The 23,463-nt window shown below is 39.4% G+C and overlaps 1 protein-coding gene across 5 annotated transcripts in view; it reads right to left on the bottom strand.

The window, feature by feature from the left end:
• The window catches only part of LOC141541874 (carboxyl-terminal PDZ ligand of neuronal nitric oxide synthase protein-like), a 363,206-nt gene that overhangs the window by 61,943 nt on the left and 277,800 nt on the right, over positions 1–23,463 (bottom strand). For all 5 annotated transcript variants that reach the window (XM_074266450.1, XM_074266451.1, XM_074266448.1 and 2 more), the window contains one exon: positions 11,907–12,015. In XM_074266450.1, coding sequence (XP_074122551.1) covers positions 11,907–12,015 — 109 coding nt within the window. The remainder of the gene's footprint in view (positions 1–11,906; positions 12,016–23,463) is intronic.

Genomic DNA, 23,463 nt, shown 5'->3' with positions numbered 1-23,463 from the left:
GCTTCTCTGTGTGCCTCTCCCCCTCCCCCATTTCTCTCTGTGTCTGTCTCTCTCCTCTCCCTCTGCTCTATTTGTTTATGTCTGTCTCTGTGTGTCTTATCTCAGTCTCTCTTTGCCTGTGTCTCTGTTGTTCATTCTCTCCGTTTCTCTGTCTGTCTCTGTCTCGGTTTTTCTCTCTTCCATTTTGTTTTACAGAACTTAGCAAGCTGGATCAAATTTACCATCTAAAAGGCATTTTCTACTAGAAGCAAGGAGGCATTTGTGGGCTTGAGGCTGTCAGGATCGGGGAGAGAGTGATTCTTTGATATTTTCACAGCTAGGAGTTGAGTGCTCAGTACCACTCAGTAGTGGGTAGAGAGATCTGAAGCTCTTGGGTGCATCAATTAGAAGTAATTTTGTCACAATGGGGATGTTAGAAAGGAAGATGAGCTAGAACTTTTAGCTACTTAACTCATGTCACACAGCGTTTCTTCTTCAAACTATTTACCTATGTATGTAGATGTAGACTCCTTTAGGCTTTCCCCGTGTAGCATTGAAGGCAAAGACATCACTCTCAGTCATTTTTTGGGCTAAATTGCAGGCTAAATTATACATATCTATTTCATGACTCAGAATTGTACCCTTGGAATTCTCTTTTTTTTTTAGCAAGCTCCAGGCCTTGGCCTTTAGGTTTGAGCAATGAATCATAAGAAACCACATGGGGAATAGGGAGAACAGAAAAAGGGGTGGAATATTTACTGGCTTCAGATAATTCCTGTCCCTCTTGTTCTACCGGTTACCTGGGAGCCAGGGTTGTTATGGGAGGCAGAAGGGACATGGAGGAGAAGACTTATCATTCAAGAACAACAATAAAACTAGCATTCAGAGAGCACTTTGAGATTTACAAAGCTCTGTACATATGCTGTTTCGTTCTCAGATGAAATATCACCCCCATTTTATAGGCAAAGAAACTGAGACTGGGAGGTGTTAACGTCATGCCTAGGTTCACACAGCCAAAATCAAGCTCAGGTTTGTCTAACTTCCAGTCCACTGCTCTATCCATTATGCCATCTCCCTGTCTTAGATCTGGGTTCTAATACTGCCTCACATATTTACTAACTGTGTAATCTTAGTCAAATGATTTAATCATGATGAATCTCAATTTTCTCATCTTTAAAATGAATAAATAGAATTTACCTCACTAGGTTGTTGTTAGAATGAAATGACATATGTAAATGTATAAGATGGATATTTATATCTACCTATTCAAATAAAATACACATACATATGTGTATAAATATATTTATATGTGTGTTGTATATGTGTTTATGTGTATGAATGTATGTGTGTGTGTGTGTGTGTGTGTGTGTGTGTGTGTGTGTATAGCCTAAAAATATTTTGAAAACCTTAAAGGGCTGCATAAACATTAGCTGCCACAACATATAGAAGTCACTGGGCTTGGAGTAATTCAGATCTAAATTAAAATTCAGGCTCAGATACTTCCTAGCCATATGACCCTAGTCAAGCACCTTAACATCTATCTGCCTCAGTTTTCTTAACTGAAAAAAATGAGGATAATAAAATAACCACACCTCATTCATGTGCAGGAAGCTATGTCTAAAACATGTTTATCTCTCTCCCCTGCTTCTCTGTCTGTATGCCTTTCTCCTCCTCCGCCATTTCTGTTTCTGTCTGTGTTTCTCCCATCTCCTGTCTCTCATAGGGTACTGTATAAAATTAGATACTACCTATAAAGTGCTTTGTGAACCTTAAAACACTGTGCAAATGCTATCTGTCATCATCAGCAGCAACAGCATTGTTTAAACTTTTTTGCTCAAGGGACCTGAAGGGGAGTCCACCAAGTTATATGAACAGATTCAGAAGGCAGACATGGAAAACCCAGAGTGAAAGACAGTGATGAAATATAGTTCAGCAGCACAAATCAGAGATTTTTAGATGGGCCTACATGTGGGTCTAAAGGCAGTTTAGTATAGAGGTCAGATCTCATAAAAGGAGGAATCAGGTGCTACAGAGCCTTCTCCATATCATATGGTCAGCATATGGTGAATATTAAAGGTTTTTGACATTAGAAATAGTGAGTTTTCTGCAAGAAAATAAAACAGGCCAGAGAAGCTGCATCAGCTCTCAACTGATAAATTGTGTAGGGATATGAATAGTCAGTTTTCAAAGGAAAAGAGCCAAGCTATCTATAGCTATATAAAAAGCACCTAAATTCCTAATAACTAGAGAAAAGAAAATTAAGGTAGCACCTCACCCCAAGAGAATGGCAAAGTTGACAAAAAATGAAGAATGACAAATGCTAGAGAGGCTGTGGACAGCTAGGTGGTACAGAGCATAGACCAAAAAATCATCTGCCGGATTTCAGCCAGCCTTAGATACTTAATAGCTGTGTGACCCTGGGCAGTCGCATAACCCTGTTTGCCTCAGTTTCCTTATCTGTACAATGAGTTGGAGAAGGAAACAGCCGATATCTTTGACAAGAAAATTCTTAAAGGCACAAAGAATCAGACTGAAATTACTAAACAATGACAGAGAGGGACTGTGGAAAATCAGATAAATTATCATCACCAAGTCTGGTGGAGCTGTGAACTGGTCCAGCCATTCTATAAAGCAACTTGGAACTATGCCCCCCAAATCTATTGAGGTATGAATACCTTTTGACCTGGCAATACAAGTATGAGGCTCTATCACAAAGAGGAAAATGACTCAAATGCAAAAAATATTGAAATGAGAATATGGATATCTGTACTCTGATAAACAACCTCCCTCCCTTCTTTCTTTCCCTTCTTCCTTCCTCTTTCTCTCTTTTTTAAACTTTTTAATCTTATTCCAAATGACTGCCTTGGGCCCTAGAAATATTCTGTAACCTATACAGAGCTTTATACCATATGATCAGGTCTTTTCAGTTTCCAAATATGCAAAGAGGGTATAATTTTACAGCCTATTTTAACTCACAAAAATGCTTCTGCAGAAGAGTAGGAATGGTTTTTTGTGTTTTGTTTTTAATTTTTTTTTGGTGTGTCCAAGTACTTAGGACAGTATGAGGCATAGGCAGGTACTTAATGAATACTTGAAATTAGTTTTTGTTTTTGTTTTTTTTAATTCTCCTTCTTTTGTATTCCCAATTCAACCAGTTACCAAGGCTTGGGAAGTCTTCCTCTATAATACCTTTTTTACCTTCCCTCCTCTCACATGACCACAGCCCACATCACCTCCCACTTGGGTGGATGGCATTTATTATTACATTTTCCTTTGCTTCAGTCTCCTCCTTCTCCAACTCAGTCTATGCCACTATAATCTTCTAAAGCACATGTTCATTCCATATCCATGTCATCCATTCTCCATATTCAAGAATCTATAGTGACTCTCATCATATCAAGGATCAAACTAGCTCCTCAGCTCATCATTTAAACTCCTTTTCAGTCTGGCTTTAGCTTAACTTTTCCACATTTATTTCATATTATTCCTCCTCTACCTCTTCTTGCTCCTCTTCCTCTTCCTCTTCACATAAGCATCCCCTCCCCACACACACACACTTACATTCCATTTAAGTAGCTCTGTCCTACCAAGATGTCATTACATCTTAGAAGGCTATACCTTTGCAAAGACTACTACTGTGCCTAAAATGGACTCCTTCCTTATCTTCCTGTCTTAAAATTCTTAGCTTTCTTCAAGGGTGGGCTCTTTCCTCTAGAAAATTTTCCTACTTTCTTTCATTGTTAGTATTCTCTCTCCTTCCTTCCTGTCTCAGGTTATCTTCTATTTTCTTATCTGTTATTACACAACAGATTTATTTATATGCATTAACTTATCCATCTCACCCCCTCTACACCCAGTAGAATATAAGCTCCTTGATGACAGGGACTTTCTCTCTGTATTCCCAGGGCCAGTCTCAGTGCTTGAGCACAGTATACACTTAGTAAAAATCTTCTTGAATTATACCTATTTAAGTCTTCCTGAGTTCCTCAGGAGTAGAGAAGAGAAGTAGTCTCTAGGGATCAATCCTTTTTAGATTTAGAAATTTCTTTATCTCTGACAAGTTACAAATATGGTGGTATTTGAGGCTTAATGTCTTTAAATTGTCCTTTTCTCCATTATCACAGGAACTAGACAAAGAGAATCTGATGAACATTTTTTGCAAAGTAACTGATGCTTAGGTTTTAGTACTTCATAAAATTATCCAATAATTGCAGACTCTGAAGTTAACTCATGAAGCATCGCCCAATTTTTAGACTCAAAGCTACGTTATTCAACTAATATTCCTTGAGCAGATATTAAATATGACAATATCAGGCATCAACTTGAACCCAAGTTGAAAGCTAAACTGCCAAGCTAGACACTCTCTACCTCTGTCTCTCTCTCTCTCAGGTCATTTGGGTAACCCAACCACATACATATAGACAGACACAAACACATGCCTCTGAAGCCGACATAAGCTCTAAATTTCCTAACAGATAAACCCTAACATTTTCTGTTAAGAATGTTTAGATCATTCTAATGTTCTAATGTTTAGAAAACAAATGTGTTTCACTAACCGCCTCATTGAACATTTAGTCATGGCTCTGTTAACCATCTAACTACCTTTATTATCAGATTCATTTCATCTCAATGGGTCTTGGTTTCTTTATCTACAAAATGAGATGGATCTAAAGCTTCTAAAGTTTTTGATTCACAGGATCATAGATTCAGAGTTGGAAAGATCCTTTAAGGCTCTCTGGTCCAACTCTCTCATTTATTTTATTAATATGTATTAATTTTCTTAGGAATCTAAAGACCAAAAAAATGATTATTTCCACATACACAATGGAACACTAAAAGATGATTGCATGTCAAATGGTGAATTTCCATTTTATACAACTTGCTTTAAAAAATTATATTGGCAGAGGCAAGATGGAGGAGAAGATACACGTGAATTTGTAAGCTCCCTTCTTCCCTCATTACCAATTAGTTAAATCAGCCTCAAAAATAACGCTGGACTGATAAAAACCACAAGGATTAGAAGCACAACTTACCAGCTGAAGAGAATCTGGAATTTTAACAAAAATTATATTACAGAAATGACCAACAAGATGATTTCAGAAAGTCCTGGAAAGACTCACATGATCTGATGTTGAGTGAAATGAGTAGGACCAGGAGATCATTATATACTTCAACAACAATACAATATCAATTCTGATGGACGTGGCCCTCTCCAACAACAAGATGAACCAAATCAGCTCCAATAGAGCAGTAATGAACTGAACCAGCTACACCCAGCGAAAGAACTCTGGGAGTTGACTATGAACAACTACATAGAACTCCCAATTCCTCTGTTTTTGTCTGCTTACATTTTTAATTTCCTTCACAGGCTAATTGTACACTATTTCAAAGTCCTATTCTTTTTGTACAGCAAAACAACTGTTTGGACATGTATACATATATTGTATTTAATTTATACTTGAACATATTTAACATGTATTGGTCAACCTGCCATGGGTGGGGAGGGGAAGGAGGGGATTAGAACAAAAGGTTTGACAATTGTCAATGCTGTAAAATTATCCATGCATATATCTAGTAAATTAAAACTATAAAAAATTATATTACACATTCCATGCATTCTTTTTTATCCATGCATTATCTTTAAAACTGTCCTGCTTGTCTGTATTTCCTTCTAAATTTCTTTCTGTTCTCTTTGGTGCATTTTTAAAAAAGCATTTCATTGATCTCCTTTTCGAGGGAACAATTGCATACTGCTCCTTCTCCCCTTTCCTGCAGCTCTTCAATAAAGAAGAAGCCTTGTAAGAAATAGAGCTGAACAAAAGAAATCTATAAAGAAGCCACATTCAAAAATCTCTCTTTCCACACCTGGGGTCCATCACCCAGCTGCCAACAGATGAGCAACATGTTTCATCAGTAGTTCTCTGGAGACAAGACTGATCATTGCATTGATCAGAGTTCTTAAGTCTTTCAAAATTGTTTTTCTTTACAACATTCCTGGCCTTAAACAAACTCTTCTCCTAGTTCTGCCCATCCCACTTTGCATTGCTTCAGACTGCTCACGATTCTTTGAAAAATGTCTCTTTCATCATTTCTTGTGGCACAACAATAATTCATTCCATTTTTATGCCATTCAGTCATTCCTGTTCTTTGCTTTTCTTTTTAAGTCTTCCTTTTGGACCAGGAAGTTTGTTTTGTTTCTGATTGTTCCCTCCCAAGTATTATCCTCCCTCTTAATTCCTTAATTTATTTCCTTGTTGAGTCTGAAATATTTCTGCTACAAACTGTTTGGGTTTCTATGTATGTGTATGAGTTCAAGCCCATTTTGTTCAGCTCAGATAAGAATGAAGTTCAATGGATGCTGGATCCTCCCCTCCTTCACATTTCTGAACAGTTTTCTTCTCTCACAGCTCAATTGTGATTACAATTTTTCATTGTATGCTCTGAGTACAAGTTGAACTGGTGCAACTTTTAGGTTTCTGCTGGAGTAAATATATAGGAGAACTGATATTCTATTCAAGTAGCTATCTTGGTCAGAAGTCCCCTCCTTATATAGATGGGGAAATTGAGGCTCACCGAAATTGAATTTCGCAAGGTCATACAGCTATTGAATAACAAAACTGGGATTCAAATTTGGACCACTTGATTCTCAACACCATCTCTCCTGGAGAGAGATTACCCATCATCCAGTGGTTCTCTCAACCTGCCTTTTCCCCCACATTAGGAAAAACAACAATCATCAGCATCTGGCCAATACAGAGAACTGTGCCAGGATCTGGGGGGAGGTGCAGTGTTTGGATAAGAAACAAGATTCACATCCAGAGGTTGCCAGTGACTTCTGCTGTTCTCAGATATTATTTGTCCTGTTTTTAATACTGCAAGGATCTATAATTTTGTCAGCAACCAGGAACTTCTCTACCAATAAAAATCACAATTCTTTTTAAAATTTATTAAGAATAATAACAATAGCTATCATTTATATAGCATTTAAGGTTCAAAGCACTTGACATGCATCATCTCACTTGACCATCCCAGTAATCCTGTGATATAAATTGCTATTATCATAAAACCTCAGTTACAAATGAGGAAATCAAGGACAAGGAAGGTTGAATCAGTGTCCATGGTTACACAGCTACTAAATGTCTGAGGCGGGATATGAACCCAGGTTTTTCTGCCTCTGTGTTAAGAGGTTCACCCATTGCGCTATCCAGCTGCCTGGTCCTAAAAGTTGATGTGAATGATCTCCCTGCGAAATGTGCACCTCCAAAGGTAGCAAGGTTCACTTTTGGAAAACAGACACACCGTCCATTTTTAGGGACATGATTGAAACTTGATTACCTTGAAGTTTAATAGATCCTACCAAGGCTCATGCTGTGCTGACAGAGTCTTTGTGAATCCACGGTCATGGTTGTATCAGAATGAGATATGGCAAAAGAATTTTGGTGGAAGAATCTCCTTTGAATCTCAGCCACCCTTGACCTTGGCTATCACCTATGGCCTGACCTTTGGAAGGACTGACACTACCAGGGAGTCTCAGGCTGGGAGGGAGGGGGAAAGGTTGCAACAGTTTTCTAATGTTCAGCATTCCTAAAAAGATTTCCTCATTCAAAAGCAAAACAAAATGGTCTGTCGAAGCAAAGCCCAGTTGTCCTTTTTCATCTTAGTGGTGTCTCTAATGGATTTCTCACTAATAAATTCACACGAGAAAGTTTTAAAAACAAGCCCTTCCCTCTGAAATCGAGATTGACTTCTCTCTCTTCAGCTCTATCAGGCAGGTAATTAATCCCTTAGTAGAATAATCATTATCACTAAAAATCCACTGCCAACTTAAAGCCAGCTCAGCAACCACCCAGCTGCTCCTGCTCCCCCTCAACCCCCAATCTAGCAGGAACAGCATCACCAGAGGAAATGAGCTCTCCCCACCCAAGCCAATTGAGTCCTGATTGCAGGCCAAATTATTTCAAGGAGCTGCCCATGCAGATAATAAAAGAGATTATTATGGGTGTTATTAATCACCAGCACTTCACGCACTGATGGGCTGATAAGCAGGAAATGACATCCCCTCTTAATCAGGGCAGACAGTTGCTGCATCCCCGGTGGGCTGGGAGAAGAACGCCAGGAGGGCACCTTCTTCTCAGGGCTGCTGTACGATGAGGTTCACCCACAGCCCGGGCTATAGCATAGCTTAATCTGAAGCAGCAGATACCCCCAGTGTGGTGCCGTCAGGGTCAGAGAGTCTCAGGAAGAGAACATGTTAGGTGCTCACCCTATCACAGCTTCATATAGGAACCCCACCTACCCTGTCTGTCCAATCCTGGTTACAGCAAAGGGCTCACAGCAGGGTCAGCCTCCGTGGGAGATCTGGTCAGAAGAACATGCTCCCAAATGAAAGGATGCGTTTTAACCACTATGAAGTCAGTAGGGTAAAACTGAAATGACCCAGGGTTTTTTGTTTTTTTTTTTAAGTAGGAGGACCCGAGTTCAAACCTTTTCTCTGCTCCTTGAGACATTGTGGACAAATAACTGCAACTTTTTTGACTCATTCTCTTACCTATAAAACAAGGGTGAAGGTAGGGGGTGTTCTTTCCTAATGTCCTTTATGATTCATTCTTCAAAGTTTCTTCCAACTCTTCCCCTCCTCTAACCAAGTCCTGTTAGTACCTTCCCTCTGAAATTATATTCCATTTACACTGTATACATCTCTTATGTAACAATTTTGTTTTGATGTGTATTGTCTCCTCCTTTAGACTGGGAGGCCCTTGAAAGCAGGTACTAGGTTTTTGCTATTCTTTATACCCCACTGCCTGGTACACAATAAGCACTTAATAAATGTTTATCCACTACCTATTTTGTAGCTCCTGTGATGAAAAGAGCTTATGAGCCTTTTGTAAGAGGATCCTGTTTTATAATCTAGTCCTGACCGCACAGGATTGGAAAAGACCTGGATTCTCATGTAAGGACCGTACCCATCTACCATATCACACCAGACCGTCTATCTCCCACACTCCTAGTAAGTGGACCTCCTGGTTTTTGTTGGTTTGTTTTAAGTATAGTACAAGAAAACAACACAACAAATGTCAGGGCAGTTTCTGTTCTCTTCATCAGGCTCCGTAGAGCTTAGATGGTAGTGCTCAAATGGCCTCAATTTCCTTGTCTGTAAAATGAGCTGAAGAAGGAAATAGCAATCCACTCTAGCATCTTTGCCTAGAAAACCCCAAATGGGGCTGGGAAGAATGAGACATGACTGAGAAGTAAATATCAAGCAATCTAAAATATATAATGATATTAGAACACTAGTACAGCACAGGGTTTGGGGAATAAGACCACTAAACACATTTAAGGGATTTCCACAAGGGTAAGACTTACCATGTCAGCAAATCCATTATATGCCTCATAATAGGCATTTTGCAATTGGATTTTACTTTAATATAATCTCTGTTAGAGCTAGAGAAGAAAGTCTACCTGCAGATTAGAGCCATTCTATAGAGACATCCTTGTGTGACACATTTCTCCTAGGACCTGCACCTCCGCGGGTCATTTTGTCATCTTTATGTCCCATAATCCTTTTTCCCTCACTTGGTATTTTTATCTCTCCCAAGGGTAAGCTCCTCTAACCAACAGCACCTTAAAAAATAAATATCCGGAAGCTCACTACCCACCCCTCCCTGCTTTTGCTTCCTTTGTTTAACAATTCGTTTTTCTTTCCCAATGGGGACATCGGCCTGACCACCATCACGAGAATTCTGCCACAGGCCTGGCAGTCAGGGGCTACAAACAATTCACTCAGATGCATGGCCACTGGCCAAGCAGAGTTGGGAAAGCCAACTCCTAGAAGAATTAGGACCTCATTAAGGCATGGGTGAAGGAAGGGGAAATCACCCAGAGCAGGACTGACTGGCCCCAGTGCTTTGTGATGGAGAGCCAAGCTAGGAGGAAAACAGGGCTGCCTCAGGTCTCAAGGTAAAAAGAATCTTATATTCTGGGCTGGTCTCCAAGATCAATGGGTGAGGCAGGCAATTTCCAATTTCCAAAGACCTAGTTACCAGGTGAAAAAAGTAGATCCTGCCTTTTTAAAAAATTTTTTTAATGTACAACACAATATTTGTGAAGCAGAACAGGTGTTCACAAACTGTTGGCCCTTAGTGTAGCCTCTGCTAGAAAATCTACCTGCTCTGTGTGCCTCCCCTGCCCCACCCAGCAGAATTAATTGACAGTCATGAAAGTAGTAACAACAATACAGGATGTTTTGTTTTGTCCCATTAGAGTTGGGGAAGGAGGTTGTGATTGCCAAGGGAGAAAAAAAATGGTGTAAAGTTAAGATTCTTATAATCCAGGGACTATTGAATCTAGCCTCTTCATTTAACAAATGAGGAAACAAGCTAAGAGAGATGAAGTGATTCATTTAAGATCACTCAGGTCAGCATTAGAATTTGGATCTCCTAAATCTTAGGTTGCTGCAGGTACCTAGCCAACAGAGTTATTTCCTGAATGTTTTTTTTTTTTAATTTTGTTTTTAAGTTAGATGACTCATTAGGCAAGAATAGTTCCATGAACCTTCAAAAGCTGTCACTTATTGGAACATAGAGATTCCCACAGGAATTATTTAGGAAGAGAGGGTAACTGACTTGCCTAAAGTTACATACAGAGCTTCTAAATTCAACAAGCCTGAGTGTTCTGGGTTCTAGTCTTCAAGCTGGGTGGGTGCTATTAGGCAAAAGCCTCTTGTCCTGAGCCCAAGCTCTAAGTTCAAATCACAGAACAAATTGAAATATCATCGCAGGAAAAGGTCCTTAAAACTCATCACAGCCTCATTCTTCCACCTGTTCCTAATGCAGAATTCATTTTAACAGTCTGCAGCACTACTAAACATCTCTGTGCAAGACTGTGTTGGTAATTGTTTAACTGGAAGCTCTCCAAAGAGAAAAAAATCATGTATGCATGACAGCTTTTTAAGTTTGCATTATTAACATTTTCTCCATCATTTCCTTAAGTCTAGACAATTAACAAAAGAATAAATTAAGCCTTGATTTGTGCCATTTGCTGAATTTCTGAAATGTAAATACACTGAAAATTTATCAATTAATAGTTAGGTGGTACAATGGATATAGGCTGGAGTCAGGAAGTTTTGAGTTCAAATATGGTCTCAGACACTTCCTAACTGTGTGACTCTGGACAAATCATTTGACTGTCTATGTCAGTTTTTTTTTTTTTTAATCTATAAAATGAGCTATAGAAGTAAATAGCAAAACACTTCTGTATCTTTGCCAAGAAAACCCTCAAATAAGATCACAGAGAGTCCAACATGGCTGAAAAATATGGCTAAACAACAATGATCTGGTAAGTCAGTTAAACTATCTGCCTCAGTTTCCTCAATACTGGGAATGAGAATAGCATGTACCCCATAGAGTTGTTATGTCAAATGAGATCTTTGTAAAGCAATTAGCAGGGTAGCTGGCATGTAGTAGGCACATTAATAAATGCTTATTCTTTTTCCTTCTCTTTGAGCTTGAACTGGCTCCAGCCCACCAGTGCTTGTGAAAGGATAAGAATATAGGATTTCTAACAGATCAGTGACCCCGGAGCACTAATTTTACAAGTGAAAAGAATGATACCTTGGCTTTCGATGTAACCTAACCCATTGTGATCCTTGTAGAACAGAACAGAACCAAGATTGAACCCAAGAACTCTTCCTCCAAATCCAAGACATCCCCATCAAGTCACATCCCTCTCACAATCCAGAGTGCACTGAGCATAACTGAGCATAAGGCAAGGTAAGTCAAATGAGAAATATTCAAAAGGAATTTCAGCTGTCTGTTTAAGACAAGATAAGTGAGACTGCGCTTGCTCTGGACACATAGGAGAATAAAACAACCACAATAATAATAATCCATCTACCTAATTAAAATACTAGCCCTCCACTCCCCTTTTACCTTCTTCTTGGACTTAAAGACGTTACACCTGAAGACGTTGCTGGAACCATCTCTGGCAATGTAGCTAAAGATCTTTAGATCCTGAGAATCATGGGAGACGTAGAATATCCTACAAGGAAAACAAGCAGAGAGAAGTTAATTAAGGAGAAGATCCCAGTCAGAAACCTCTAGGAACACATTGAAGATAGAGCCTGATAAGGTCACACCATGAGCAAAGGCAGACTCCCAGAACAGGGAAGGAAAGTTAGCCTGAAGCAGTTTCCTTCCCAACAAGTTCCACGAGGAATGGAACTTAAGGGAGTTGGGGAGGAGGGGAAGAAGGGAAATGGTAACTGGCCCTCAGGCTAGGGGTTAACTTTTTCTTGTTGATTTGTGGTTGAGGAGACAGATTAATTTATTTGTAGATGACTGGAGTGGAGAGAGATGGGTTACCTTGTCAAAGAAAGGAAGGAGATATCAATCATGGATATTAGAGTTGATATAGAGTTAAGAAATAATTTACTCTAATTCCCTCAGAGAAATGAAGGTAGCTAAGTGGTACAGTGAATAGGACACTGGGCCAGGAATCAAGAAGACCCCAGGTGAAATCTGAACCTCAGACACTTGCTAGTTACGTGACCCTGGCTAAGTTACTTAAGCTCTGTCTACCCTTGTTTACTCAACTATAAAATAGGTATGATAATAGCACCTACTTTGTTTTGAGGATCAAATGAGGCAATATTTACAAAGTGCTTATTACAGACACCTGGTACATTTTGTTGTTCAACCATTTTCAGTTATTCCTGACAGTTCATGATACCATCTGAGGTTTTCTTGGCGTGATTCTGGAGTGCCTTGTCATTTCCTTCTCCAGCTCATTTTACAGATAAGGTAACTGAGGCAAATGAGGTGAAGTGATTTGCCCAGAGTCACACAGCCAATAGGAGCCTAACGGCAGATCTAAGTTCAGGAATATGAGTCTTCCTGACTCCAGACCTGGCACTCTATCCCCTGTTTTACCTAGTAGACACTCAACGTTTAAAAATAAACAAACCAAAAAATCCTGATGTCCAGGGAGGAATAGAAGGGTAGGGAAGGAACTTAGCCAAAGATAGAAAATCAATTAGTAGCAGAATGAGTTAGTCCAAATAGAAAGCATGCTCATTAAGAAAGAGGCTGCTACCTAAGAAATGGTGTCACAAGCCAAGAACATTTTACCCTTCTTTCTAACTTGGGGAGTAGGAGAGCAGGGTGAAGGGAGAGCCAAAGTCTGTCTGGATCACCTAGATCCCAATTATTAAGTTAAGCTAACCAGGTCCTTCCAACCAGGGAGCCAAAGAATAGTTATTTATGGCAGGTCAACCAAGTCCAGAGAAAGAAGTGTGTTCCCCTCTCCGACCCTGGGCTAAGACACAGCCTGAGAACTCCAGAGCCCCCGGGATTGCAGCTCCACTTCCCCTTCTCCCTCTCTCAGTGAGCTTCCTTGGTGGTCCTGCCATTGGGGGTGGGCTAGCCTGGTTTACTGGGAGATAAGGTAGCTCTACAGATCCTTCAGTTCAATGTGGCTTTCAAAGAGAGTTTTAAGAGACTGTTTATATAAGAGGAAAAGTCACAATGCCCTCAGTCTGCTCAGCCTGGCTCATTTCGTCCCCCCATTGAGGAGGGGGAGGGTTTAAATGGCCATAGAGTTGTCCTCAGAAAGTTCAGGCCATAAATTGCTTCTGTGACAAAGCCATCTGTCTGTGTGCATTTCTCTAAGGCATCTTTCCTCAATAATAAAGCAGGACATAACTTATTTTTAGAATGATAAAACAACCCCTTTGCCTTTACATAACCTGACAACAGAGAGCCCTATCACAACCGGAGAGAGCAAGTTAGGAAATCTAGGAGCGGCTCAAAGATGGAGGGTGATGGTGGGTATTAAAGTCTGTAAAGGGAAAAGGAGAAATGACCTCGACAATCAAGGCCAATAATCCTCTGGTGCTTTACTCTACAGGCTGCCCCTGCTAGCTTTAGGTGTCACAGAACATAGTAGGGGAAGAGAATAAGTATTTATTTGTTAAGCTCCTACTATGTGCTAGAATAGTACTAAGCATTTTACAAAGACAATCCCAAAAACAAAGAGGAAAACTCGGTGCCTTTATCCTGCCTAGTGAGATGGCTATGTTAACAAAGTCACTAGGTATGTGTAGTGCCAGTCCTTTCAAGGTCAACAAAAGGGCCTTCCTAATTTAGAATTCTGGACTTCGGGATTAAAGACATATTGAGTGGTTGATTTCGTTATCGTTGGTGGGTTAAGTTGTATTTAACTCTCTGTGTAAAAATACTGGAATGGTTGGACATTTTATAGCTCATTTTACAGATGATGAATTGAGACAAACAGGATTAGGTGACTAGGCCAGGGTCACACAGCCGCTAAGTGCCGAAGGCCAGATTTAAACTCAGGAAGATGCGACTTTCTGATTCCAAGCCCAATGCCCTATCCACTGCACCACCTATTTGCATCATGTTATTACTTCTTCACAATATGTTAAGTGTGCGCATGCGAGCTATATATTCCCCTCATGAGAAAGCAGATTTAGTTTTTTCAGATGCTTCCCACATAGAACTACTTTGCTTGCAGCATTTTTATTTATTCTTTTTTAATGTCCCAAAAGCAGAGAGCTACATTTAAAATGGATAAGAGAGCTATGAGCGTGAGCTGGAATACCTTTGAGACACAGAAGTTCTGAAAGCCTGCACCTAGTGGTTGAGGTGAATCCAAGGTTAATTTTTACCAAGACTTACAAAGGGTAATTTCAGCTAATCTTATGACAAGTTTTATAAGAGTATAGCTACTCTCCTGGATTCAGAGATCTCTGGAACTTGCTTTACTATGACTGAATTACAGATATAGACTACTTCAGTATTAAAAGCAAACAAACTCTAATTAAAGAAAAAACGACTAATTGGATTGGAGAAAATTTCCAATGAAAGTCTGCCAGTGATTTGCCTTGTCAAATTGCTCTCAAGGACCTTCAGGAGTTCTGGGAATTAAATTCAAGAGCTATCAGGCCTCAGGCCACAAAGCTCTCTTGGGAATGTAAAAAGGGTAGAATACAGTAAGGGATTTCCATTCTTCATGACTCTCACATCTCATGTCACAGTGAATATGCTTCTGTTATGGTGGAATTCTAAAAATGGAGGCCATGCCTTGACACCAAAGGGCCAATAAATCAGAGGAAGCAAAGGTGGGTCACATCCAGGGATATGCTGGTAAATGATTAACAACAAATGGTTCTCTAATGAGAAGGGAAAAAATACTTTTGTAGGACACACTTTTAAATTGAATTGACATCATTAACATTTTCTCCATTACTTTCTTCAGAACAAAATAATAAATCAAGTTCTGATTTGCAGCCACGGCCAATTTGTGAGGTGCAAATGCTCACATTCAAAAGTTAACAAGCAGGGACAAATGGCATATCCCATCCTCCCAGTGATGGCCAACACCAGAGTTTGTTTTTAATCATCCCTTGGTACTTCATCCCTTCTTTCCATTCCTCCTTCCCCCATTTCAGAATGATTCCATTTCCTGTTCCTCTTCTGGAATCCTCCATATCTAGTATAGAAAGTTCTGCGCAAGAACCTTAACACATCCCTTGCTATTGGATGGCTTCCATCCTGTGGCATTGAAAACTGGAAAACCAATCAGAGACACCAGAGCATAAATCTCTGTTCCTCTTTATAAATCTTCTACTTTTTACCTGTTTCACTGCAGAGCCAGAGAGAGGTTTTTCTAGCCTCTTCTAGCCTACGAGGGTTCTCTGAGTTTGAAGGCATAGCTAGAAGTATTAGAATTACAGTTCACTATCCTTAAGTTAGGGCTGATTTTTTTGCTTCTCAGAACCAGGGTAGGGACTGTTTATGTAGGAGATAGCTTCCAGGCCCAACCAGGGAGATACGGAGGTGGGTTTGGGCCACTTCTCCAATAAAGGAGACAGGACCTCAGTCAACTCCCCCACTGTTTAAGAGAGATAACCAGGTTGGGAACTCCAAGACCAAGTAATAATCTTCTTTGCAGAACCATGATTTCTCTTCTCACCATGACCACTGCACTTCAGATCTCGTATGTTATTATCTCCGTCTTCCTGTTCTGTTCTCTCACTCTTGGCCATCCCCTTATGCCTCAAGCCTTGTCTTGTGTGTGAGCTACAACAAATGCTCTTGGCAGGAATGACCAGGTTGCCCAGCTAGGTTCACTGGACCAGGTCAGGGGCTCACTTAGGCTCTCCCAGACTTATTTCCTCAATCAACAAGAACACAGATAAGCCCCTAAGGCAGTTGATTTCCTTTTTCTGGTGGTTCTAATTGTTAGAAAAGTTATTCGAACTGGGACCTGGCTCCCAGAAGCTTCCATCTACTGGAGCTCACTTTGTCCTTTGGGTTTATACACAGTCAGATTGATATTCCCACATGACAACCCTTATTTTCTTTTCCAGAAGACATACATTCAAACTTTCTCTAGCCATGTTTCACATAACATGTTCCAATCCCATCACGAATCCAGTGTCCTAACCTAGATGCATTCCAGCTTTAGGAAATGTCCTTCCGAAGAGTGGTAGCCAGAACAGAACCAGATGCTTCAGAAATGCCATGACCAGTGTGGTAAGGATGGAATACCATCCTCTCCTTTTGTAACTGTAGATTAAGGTGACATTGCCATCAATTTACATTGTTTTTTTGGCCCTATAATTCCACCCTCTCTTGATCTACGGGAAACCTGATTCTATCATCCAGCACATTAACTAGTTCTACAAGCTTTACATTACTCATTAATTTGATAAGCATGTCATCTATGTCTCCTTCCAAGTTACTGATGCATGTCTTCATCTAAGTCATTTAATCAAAATATCGAAAGGAAGAAAAACAAATGCAAAGCCTGGACATCCCACTAGACATTTAATGGCAAGCCAACATTGATTCATTAATTACCACTTGTCAGAACGAATTTGTTGGAAAAAAATTTTTTTTCTCATCTGTCTGTGATGGCATGGGCCAACCTGAAAGCAGAATAGTGAAAATATAACCACAAAACAACTTGAATCCTTTAATTTAATCAAAAGCAGGGAACAACTTTCTTTTTCTCCCTAAAGTCCAGGCAGTGAAGAAGCTATTCTGGGTTGACAGAGATCCTGGGTAGCGTCTACAGCCCCATTTTTCACACTATTCTTTAGCTGAACTCTGTCTGTGCTGGTTGCAGATGAGATTTTTTTTTCTCTATGTCCTCTACCACATCCAGACTAGGATAAGAGAAGAATCTGACCTCCATGAAAAAAGAGATGGATTACTTTGTTAAAGTGGCTCATTAAAGGGGGATTTCAACATTCTCCCAGCAGTACCTCTTATTTAATTCTGTTCTGACTGGCTTTTAGAATGTTTGGCCTAGGCAGACTGAATTTAGATGCATCCATTTTTGGAAAGAGCTACTAATTGAAAGAAGAAATTTAAAATAATTCAACAAAGTTTTATCAAGCACCAACTTGGATGGGGCACTGTATTAGATCTGGGGACACAGGAGAGTTCTTGCCTTCAAAAAGCTTACATTCTCCTGGGGGCTATCGCATGTGGGTACATTTATCTGAATAGATGAATAAGTACAAGATCATTTGAGGAGGAAGGTATTACAAGGGGAGTTAAATGGAAAGGTTAAAAGGAAAGGTAATACTAAACCTTGAAAGAAATAGGGGATTTGGGAGGGGGGAGACGTAAAGATTAGGAGGGCCTATATTCTAGGCAAGGACAGACAGGCTACAAGCAATTTTAGTTGGAAGGAAGCAAACATAAGTGGAAGTAATTTGAAAGAAATATGGGAGCTAGACTGTAGAGGACTTGATAATGCTAGCCTGAGGAATTTGTAATGTATCCTAGAGGCAAGGCACTCATTATTTTTGAGCATGGGAATGACATAATTAAATGCCTGCCTTAGGATATTAATTCACCTCCTGTAAAGTGAATAGACTGTAGAGGATAGAGAATGGATTCAATAAGGATGCTAGTTCAAGGCTCCTACAGAGCCTGCAATGTAATAAAGACTTGTTGAATTGAATACTTGAAGTCAGAAGTGATATGACCCTGAACTAGCTATTTAGGAGTAAGACAATGAGCTCCATTTTGTTTATATGGGTGTCCAGATGGAGACATCAAAGGGATATTCAACAGGTTCCTGGTAAAGCAAGACTAGAACCTAGAAGTGGGATTAATAATAATAGCTAGCACGTATTTAGAGTTTATTATGTACACAAAGTATACTAAATGCTTTACAAATATCTCATTTGATTCTTACAATAGCTCCGAGAAGAAGGTGTTATTATGTCCACATTACAGAAGTAAAGTGACTTGCCTACATCATACAGTTAGGAGGTGTCTGAGTCTGAACTTGAATTCAGGTCTTTTATACTGATCCAGCTCTTTATCCAATGAGCCATCCAAGAAGAGGGCAGGCTATGTGATTTTTAGGAATCATCTACATAATGTGGATAATTGAGTTTATGGGAAGGTATAATATCACTTAAAGAGAATTCATAAAGAGAACAGGATCCAGGGTATTGCTTTATTTTTTTTTCATATAACAGGATATTGCTTTAGGGGAAATGCTTGATTAGGAGGCAAAAAAAATGGTTAATCCATTCCATTTCAGAAGAGGCAAATCCAAAAGAAATCATGATTAAGAAAGCCTAGGGAGGAGAAAGTATCTAAGATAGAGGAGGTTCACACTATCCTATACTTCAGAGAGATCAAATAAAATGGGGAAAGCAAGGAGTTAAGAACTGAGTGGGAAGCCAGGAAATGGAAGCAAATGAATATAGATGATATTTTTCCCCCTAGAAATTTTCTCTCAAAGTGAGAAGAGATAAGTTATGATAGCTTGAGGGGACATCAGAGTCAAGGAAGGATTTTTTAAAGTAAAAAGGAGGTGATTTAATAATAATCTCAGGCAGGTTGAGGAGGGAGAAGGGTAATGAATCGTCCTCCTTCTTCCTTGATCCCTCTATATTAGGAAGCTTAAGACACAAGAAGGAATGTTCCAAAAATAAAAGAAAACAAACAAACAAAAAAACTGATAATATTTATCTTAGGTGTGTTGTGGATCTTTCTCTTTGGGAAAATGAGATTTTTAATGCTCAACAAAGGACCAGGATAAGTCCTATGCAAAAGAAGCTGGTCAGTTGACATTAGCAAATATGATCACGATGAAAAGAACATCTCTTCCACAATCTACCATCTCACATGCAGCTGAATCCAGCATCTGTTTGTTAACCACTATATAGTCACTGCCTAATCATTGTTGCCTGTAGGAATCAAGAGTATAGTGGTAAATTACAAGTCAGATCTCCATCTCCAACTGAGACACCAAGGCTCCTAAATGATCTCCCATGCTGAGGTTCCATCACTGGAGAAGCCTGGGCTCCATCATATGGAAAAGTATATTTCTATGTACCATGGTGATTATTGGGAGGTACAACCATAGGGTAGCAATTACAAGTACATCCCCTGCCTTGGGCAATTTTGGTACCCAGTCACCATCTGGATGACTAGCAGCTTCTTCTTCTGAGATACTTGGGAGTTAGTGGTAAAAGACAAGGGCTGGTGACCCTTTCCTTCTAGTTCCCCATTTAAGCATTCTTCTCTCATACAACTGCTCCAATCACATGGCTCTGTCAGCAAGTCAGTAGCTGAGCCAGAAAAAAGTGTCTCAGTTTTTAAGGATCTTTGCCCTCTCTGTAAGCCCCCATCCAGCTTTGGTACACTTCAGACTCATGCCTAAGCATTTGCTGGGCAGATACAATCAATCCCATCCAATCTCTGTTGACACTACCAAAAACACATTTTACTTTGAGAGAGCCAAGCTCTCTCAAATTGAAAGGGCTTTTGATGTACAGCTTGACAGATGTAAACCTTTTCTCCTGCTTCTAACCTGCACTTACTATTCCATAATTAGGAAACAGATGTGATAAATCTCTGAGCTAGCAGAATTTTCTTCCACCAAACAAAGCTACCAATTTTCTTAGCAGGTGCATTCTGCAGGAAACAAGGGGCAGATGTCCTCACTAGGAGCTCTGTCTGATGTGATCCTAATTGTCCGTTCAGCTGAAAGAGAGAGTGCCCAGTCATACACAAAAAGATGGAGGTGGGGTCTTTGGAATGAGACTGAAAACCTAGGAATATAATACCAAAGGTATCTATAATAACAAAATCGACACAAAGAGCCTCAAGTATTCATACAGGATACTTAATAAATAATTGTTGAGAGCTGAGTCAGGAAATCTTAGATGGGGTCTAGGATCTGTCTCTAGAACTAGCTTATTATCTGACTTTAAGGAAAGTCCATTTAGATTTTCTGTGCCTCAGTTTCCTCACCTGCCAGAAAAGAATAGTAATGTATATTAAGCATTTTCATCAAACTGGGTACACGTAAGATACTACCTTTTGTCCATGTCTCCTATTGACTGAAAGGCAGTGTGGTATAGTGGGCAGAAAACCAGCCTCAAATCAGGAAGATATGGATTTAACTTCTACCATGTATGCATACACACATGTATGTGTGTATATATATATATATATATGCATATATATACATATATATGTATATGTATTCAATGTGTATAAAGCACATTTACACACACACACACACACACACACACATTCTATGATGACTTCTAAGCACTCCAGTATAAATTACAGAGCAAGACTAGAGACAATTTCCTCACTAAAAGTTCTTAATACCAATAAAATGAAGGCTTGTGTAAAGAAAAAAAAAATGTTCTCTTATTAAACTCTTAAGCTCCATAAAGACAGGGACCATATTTTATTTAACATTTTTATGTCCTCCAATACCTAGCAAAATATTCTACACACAGAAAGCACTCAAATATCTATTGAATGCTTCTTATGTCTTCATATATATTCACATAAATGGGTCCTATCTGTCTACCTTACAGAAAGCGATAAGGATAATTCATATATACATATGTATTTTATGATTCTATATTATATGTGCATCGTATAATATATAATCACATATGTATATATTCATGCACATCTATATATACTTACATATCTATATATGTATATTTGCACACACATATGAAAATCTTCCAAAGAATCAAAGACAAAAACATTAGTTATTACTATTATTTGAATTTATACTGCTGCCATCTCTTTCTCTGTGCCCCTTCCCCAGCTCTTGTGTGGTGTGGTAGGGGGACACCATTAATCACTCTTCTGATTTTGGCCCACAGATCCTAGATTATGGGGCTTCCTAAATGTCTTGATTGAATGTATGGATTTTCTGATCCTGGTTAATTGTGAATTCTATTTAGGAACCTGTCTTTTCCATTGTTAATTGTTAAAAATCACTTTCCTTGCTATGTGCTTTCCCAACTCTATTTTATATTCACCACTCCTGGTATCTATTATACCTCTTCATTTCTCTGTAACCTCTTCTCCTAAATAAACCTACCTTTTGCCAAAGAGAATGGCTTGTGAATTCTTCACAGTCTGAATCCTAACATTTAGTGCTGTACCCCAAACACATCATTTGGATCCTGAACACATCAATCTAGCTGCCCCAATTTCCCTTATTTTCCAGAGGAGAAAATTAAGGATTCAAAACCATATAATCTGGAGGCAGCTAGGTGATACAATGGATAGTACACCAGCTCTGGAGTCGCGAGGACCTGAGTTCAAAGGTAACCTCAGATTTACTAGTGGTATTATCCTGGGCAAATCATTAAACTCCAATTGCCTCCCAAAAAATCCCCCCCAAACCATATAATTTGATTCCATATTATGACTGACAATCTTACTCCAGATAGTGCTTCCATTTCTCTCTTGCTTCAATTTTGCCTTTCTTATTTTGTTGATTACCTTCTGTTGCCAATCTGGTGTTCTATTCCCTGCTCTGCTCTTCCTGTGTGACTCAGTTATATTTTCAGAATGACTTACTGTGTGAGTAAGGGTCACAGTGAAATAATGAGACTCATCTGGCAAATCAGTCATCTGCCTCATTAATTTATAACCATGCCTCGTGTGTGTGTTCATAAGGCATAGACCAAGATCATTTGGCACTGATGGAATCATCAATTTTCATGGACTTACTTATTTTAAAAGAATTGGAGAAATAGGAACTCCTTGAGCTGGGAAAAATCTTTTTTTTAATTTTTTTTGGGGGGGAAATTTTAATGGATGATCCCCTTCATCTCTTTGTCTTCAGGAATGTGAATGCCTTAACCATACAGGAGAAGAGATTTTACTCATCTTGAAGCCGCCTTCCAGGGATGGGGGGGTTCACAGCTTCTCAGTTCATTCCCAGTGCTTTACCCCTCAGCAGTCAAGAAAGCCTTTCTCATATTTAACCGTTTTCTTTTAGTCAGACAAGGAGGAACCACACCAGCTTCTACCACCTTCTGACCTCTTCCCCTCCAAAATTTCTTTATATACTTCAAGACTAACTCCTCTTTCTACTAATGTTATGGGCTTCCCATTCATTATAACACTCTCCACATTTACTGAGGATACCACCAGGCTTGGCCCCTTACATGAGTTTTCCTAATTCATCTCCTCTCTCCCTGCACATACAATGGAGATAATCAAAAAGGCTGAGACATAGACTTCCCTTCCCTTTAGGGAGTTGTAGGTCTCAAGATGGGGGAAGAGGGTAGGGTAGGATAAGAGATCACTTTGTATTGATGATTGAGATGAGTTCCCAGTCAGGGCAGGTGTTCAAAAAGAAACTAAATGACCATTCACTGAAGATACTGCAGAGGAAACCTAAGTACTGGTGGGAGATTAGACAAGATAATTATAAGCATCTATGATGCTCAGAGGAAGGACTTGCATGGATAGCTAACTGTATCTTATTAAGAAAGAATTTTCCTCCTTCCTCAAAAAGAGCAGTACATGTTGAGAGATAGAACAGTGTAAGACTGAATGAAAAATGAATGAATGGTTTAAAATATTTACCATGTGATAAGCACTGGGGATAAAATAAGAGAGAGCATAGCTTTCAAAAACTTGTTTTCTAATTACAATTACAATATACATTCTGCATTCGAATTACCATGCACTTAGAAGGATTGGGCTCCAAGTAGACAGGACGTCCCTCAGGGTGTACTATCACAACCTGTGGCAATGCTTAAGGGTCTAAGAGAAGGCACAATATGAGGTTCAGGGGGCCAGAGGCAGGGGAGATAAACAGATGAGGACACTATCTAACTGGAAGAAGTGAAAAAAAAGTTTTGAATAGCTAATCAGGAAAAATACAGATTTACATTTCATCTATTCTTCAAAGCATGGTCAAGTTAATGACTCTGAGCTTCATTTTCCATATTTGTAACATGAACTTAATGATGCCTATGGTGCCATATTGGTATTTGCCAGATTATATAAAAGGGACCAGTTTTATTTTTATGTTTGTGTCCCAAGCATCCTCATAGAATCTAGCACACAGTAGACAATAAATGCTTAGTGACTGATAGATTAATCCCTCCTTTACTGGGGGTTGTGAGGCTGGAATCAGAAAATTTACAAAAGATGT

The sequence above is a fragment of the Sminthopsis crassicaudata genome, chromosome 4 (assembly GCF_048593235.1).
Source record: "Sminthopsis crassicaudata isolate SCR6 chromosome 4, ASM4859323v1, whole genome shotgun sequence".
In the NCBI taxonomy this organism is placed as follows: Eukaryota; Metazoa; Chordata; class Mammalia; order Dasyuromorphia; family Dasyuridae; genus Sminthopsis; species Sminthopsis crassicaudata.
This window is presented reverse-complemented; position numbering and strand designations above follow the sequence as displayed.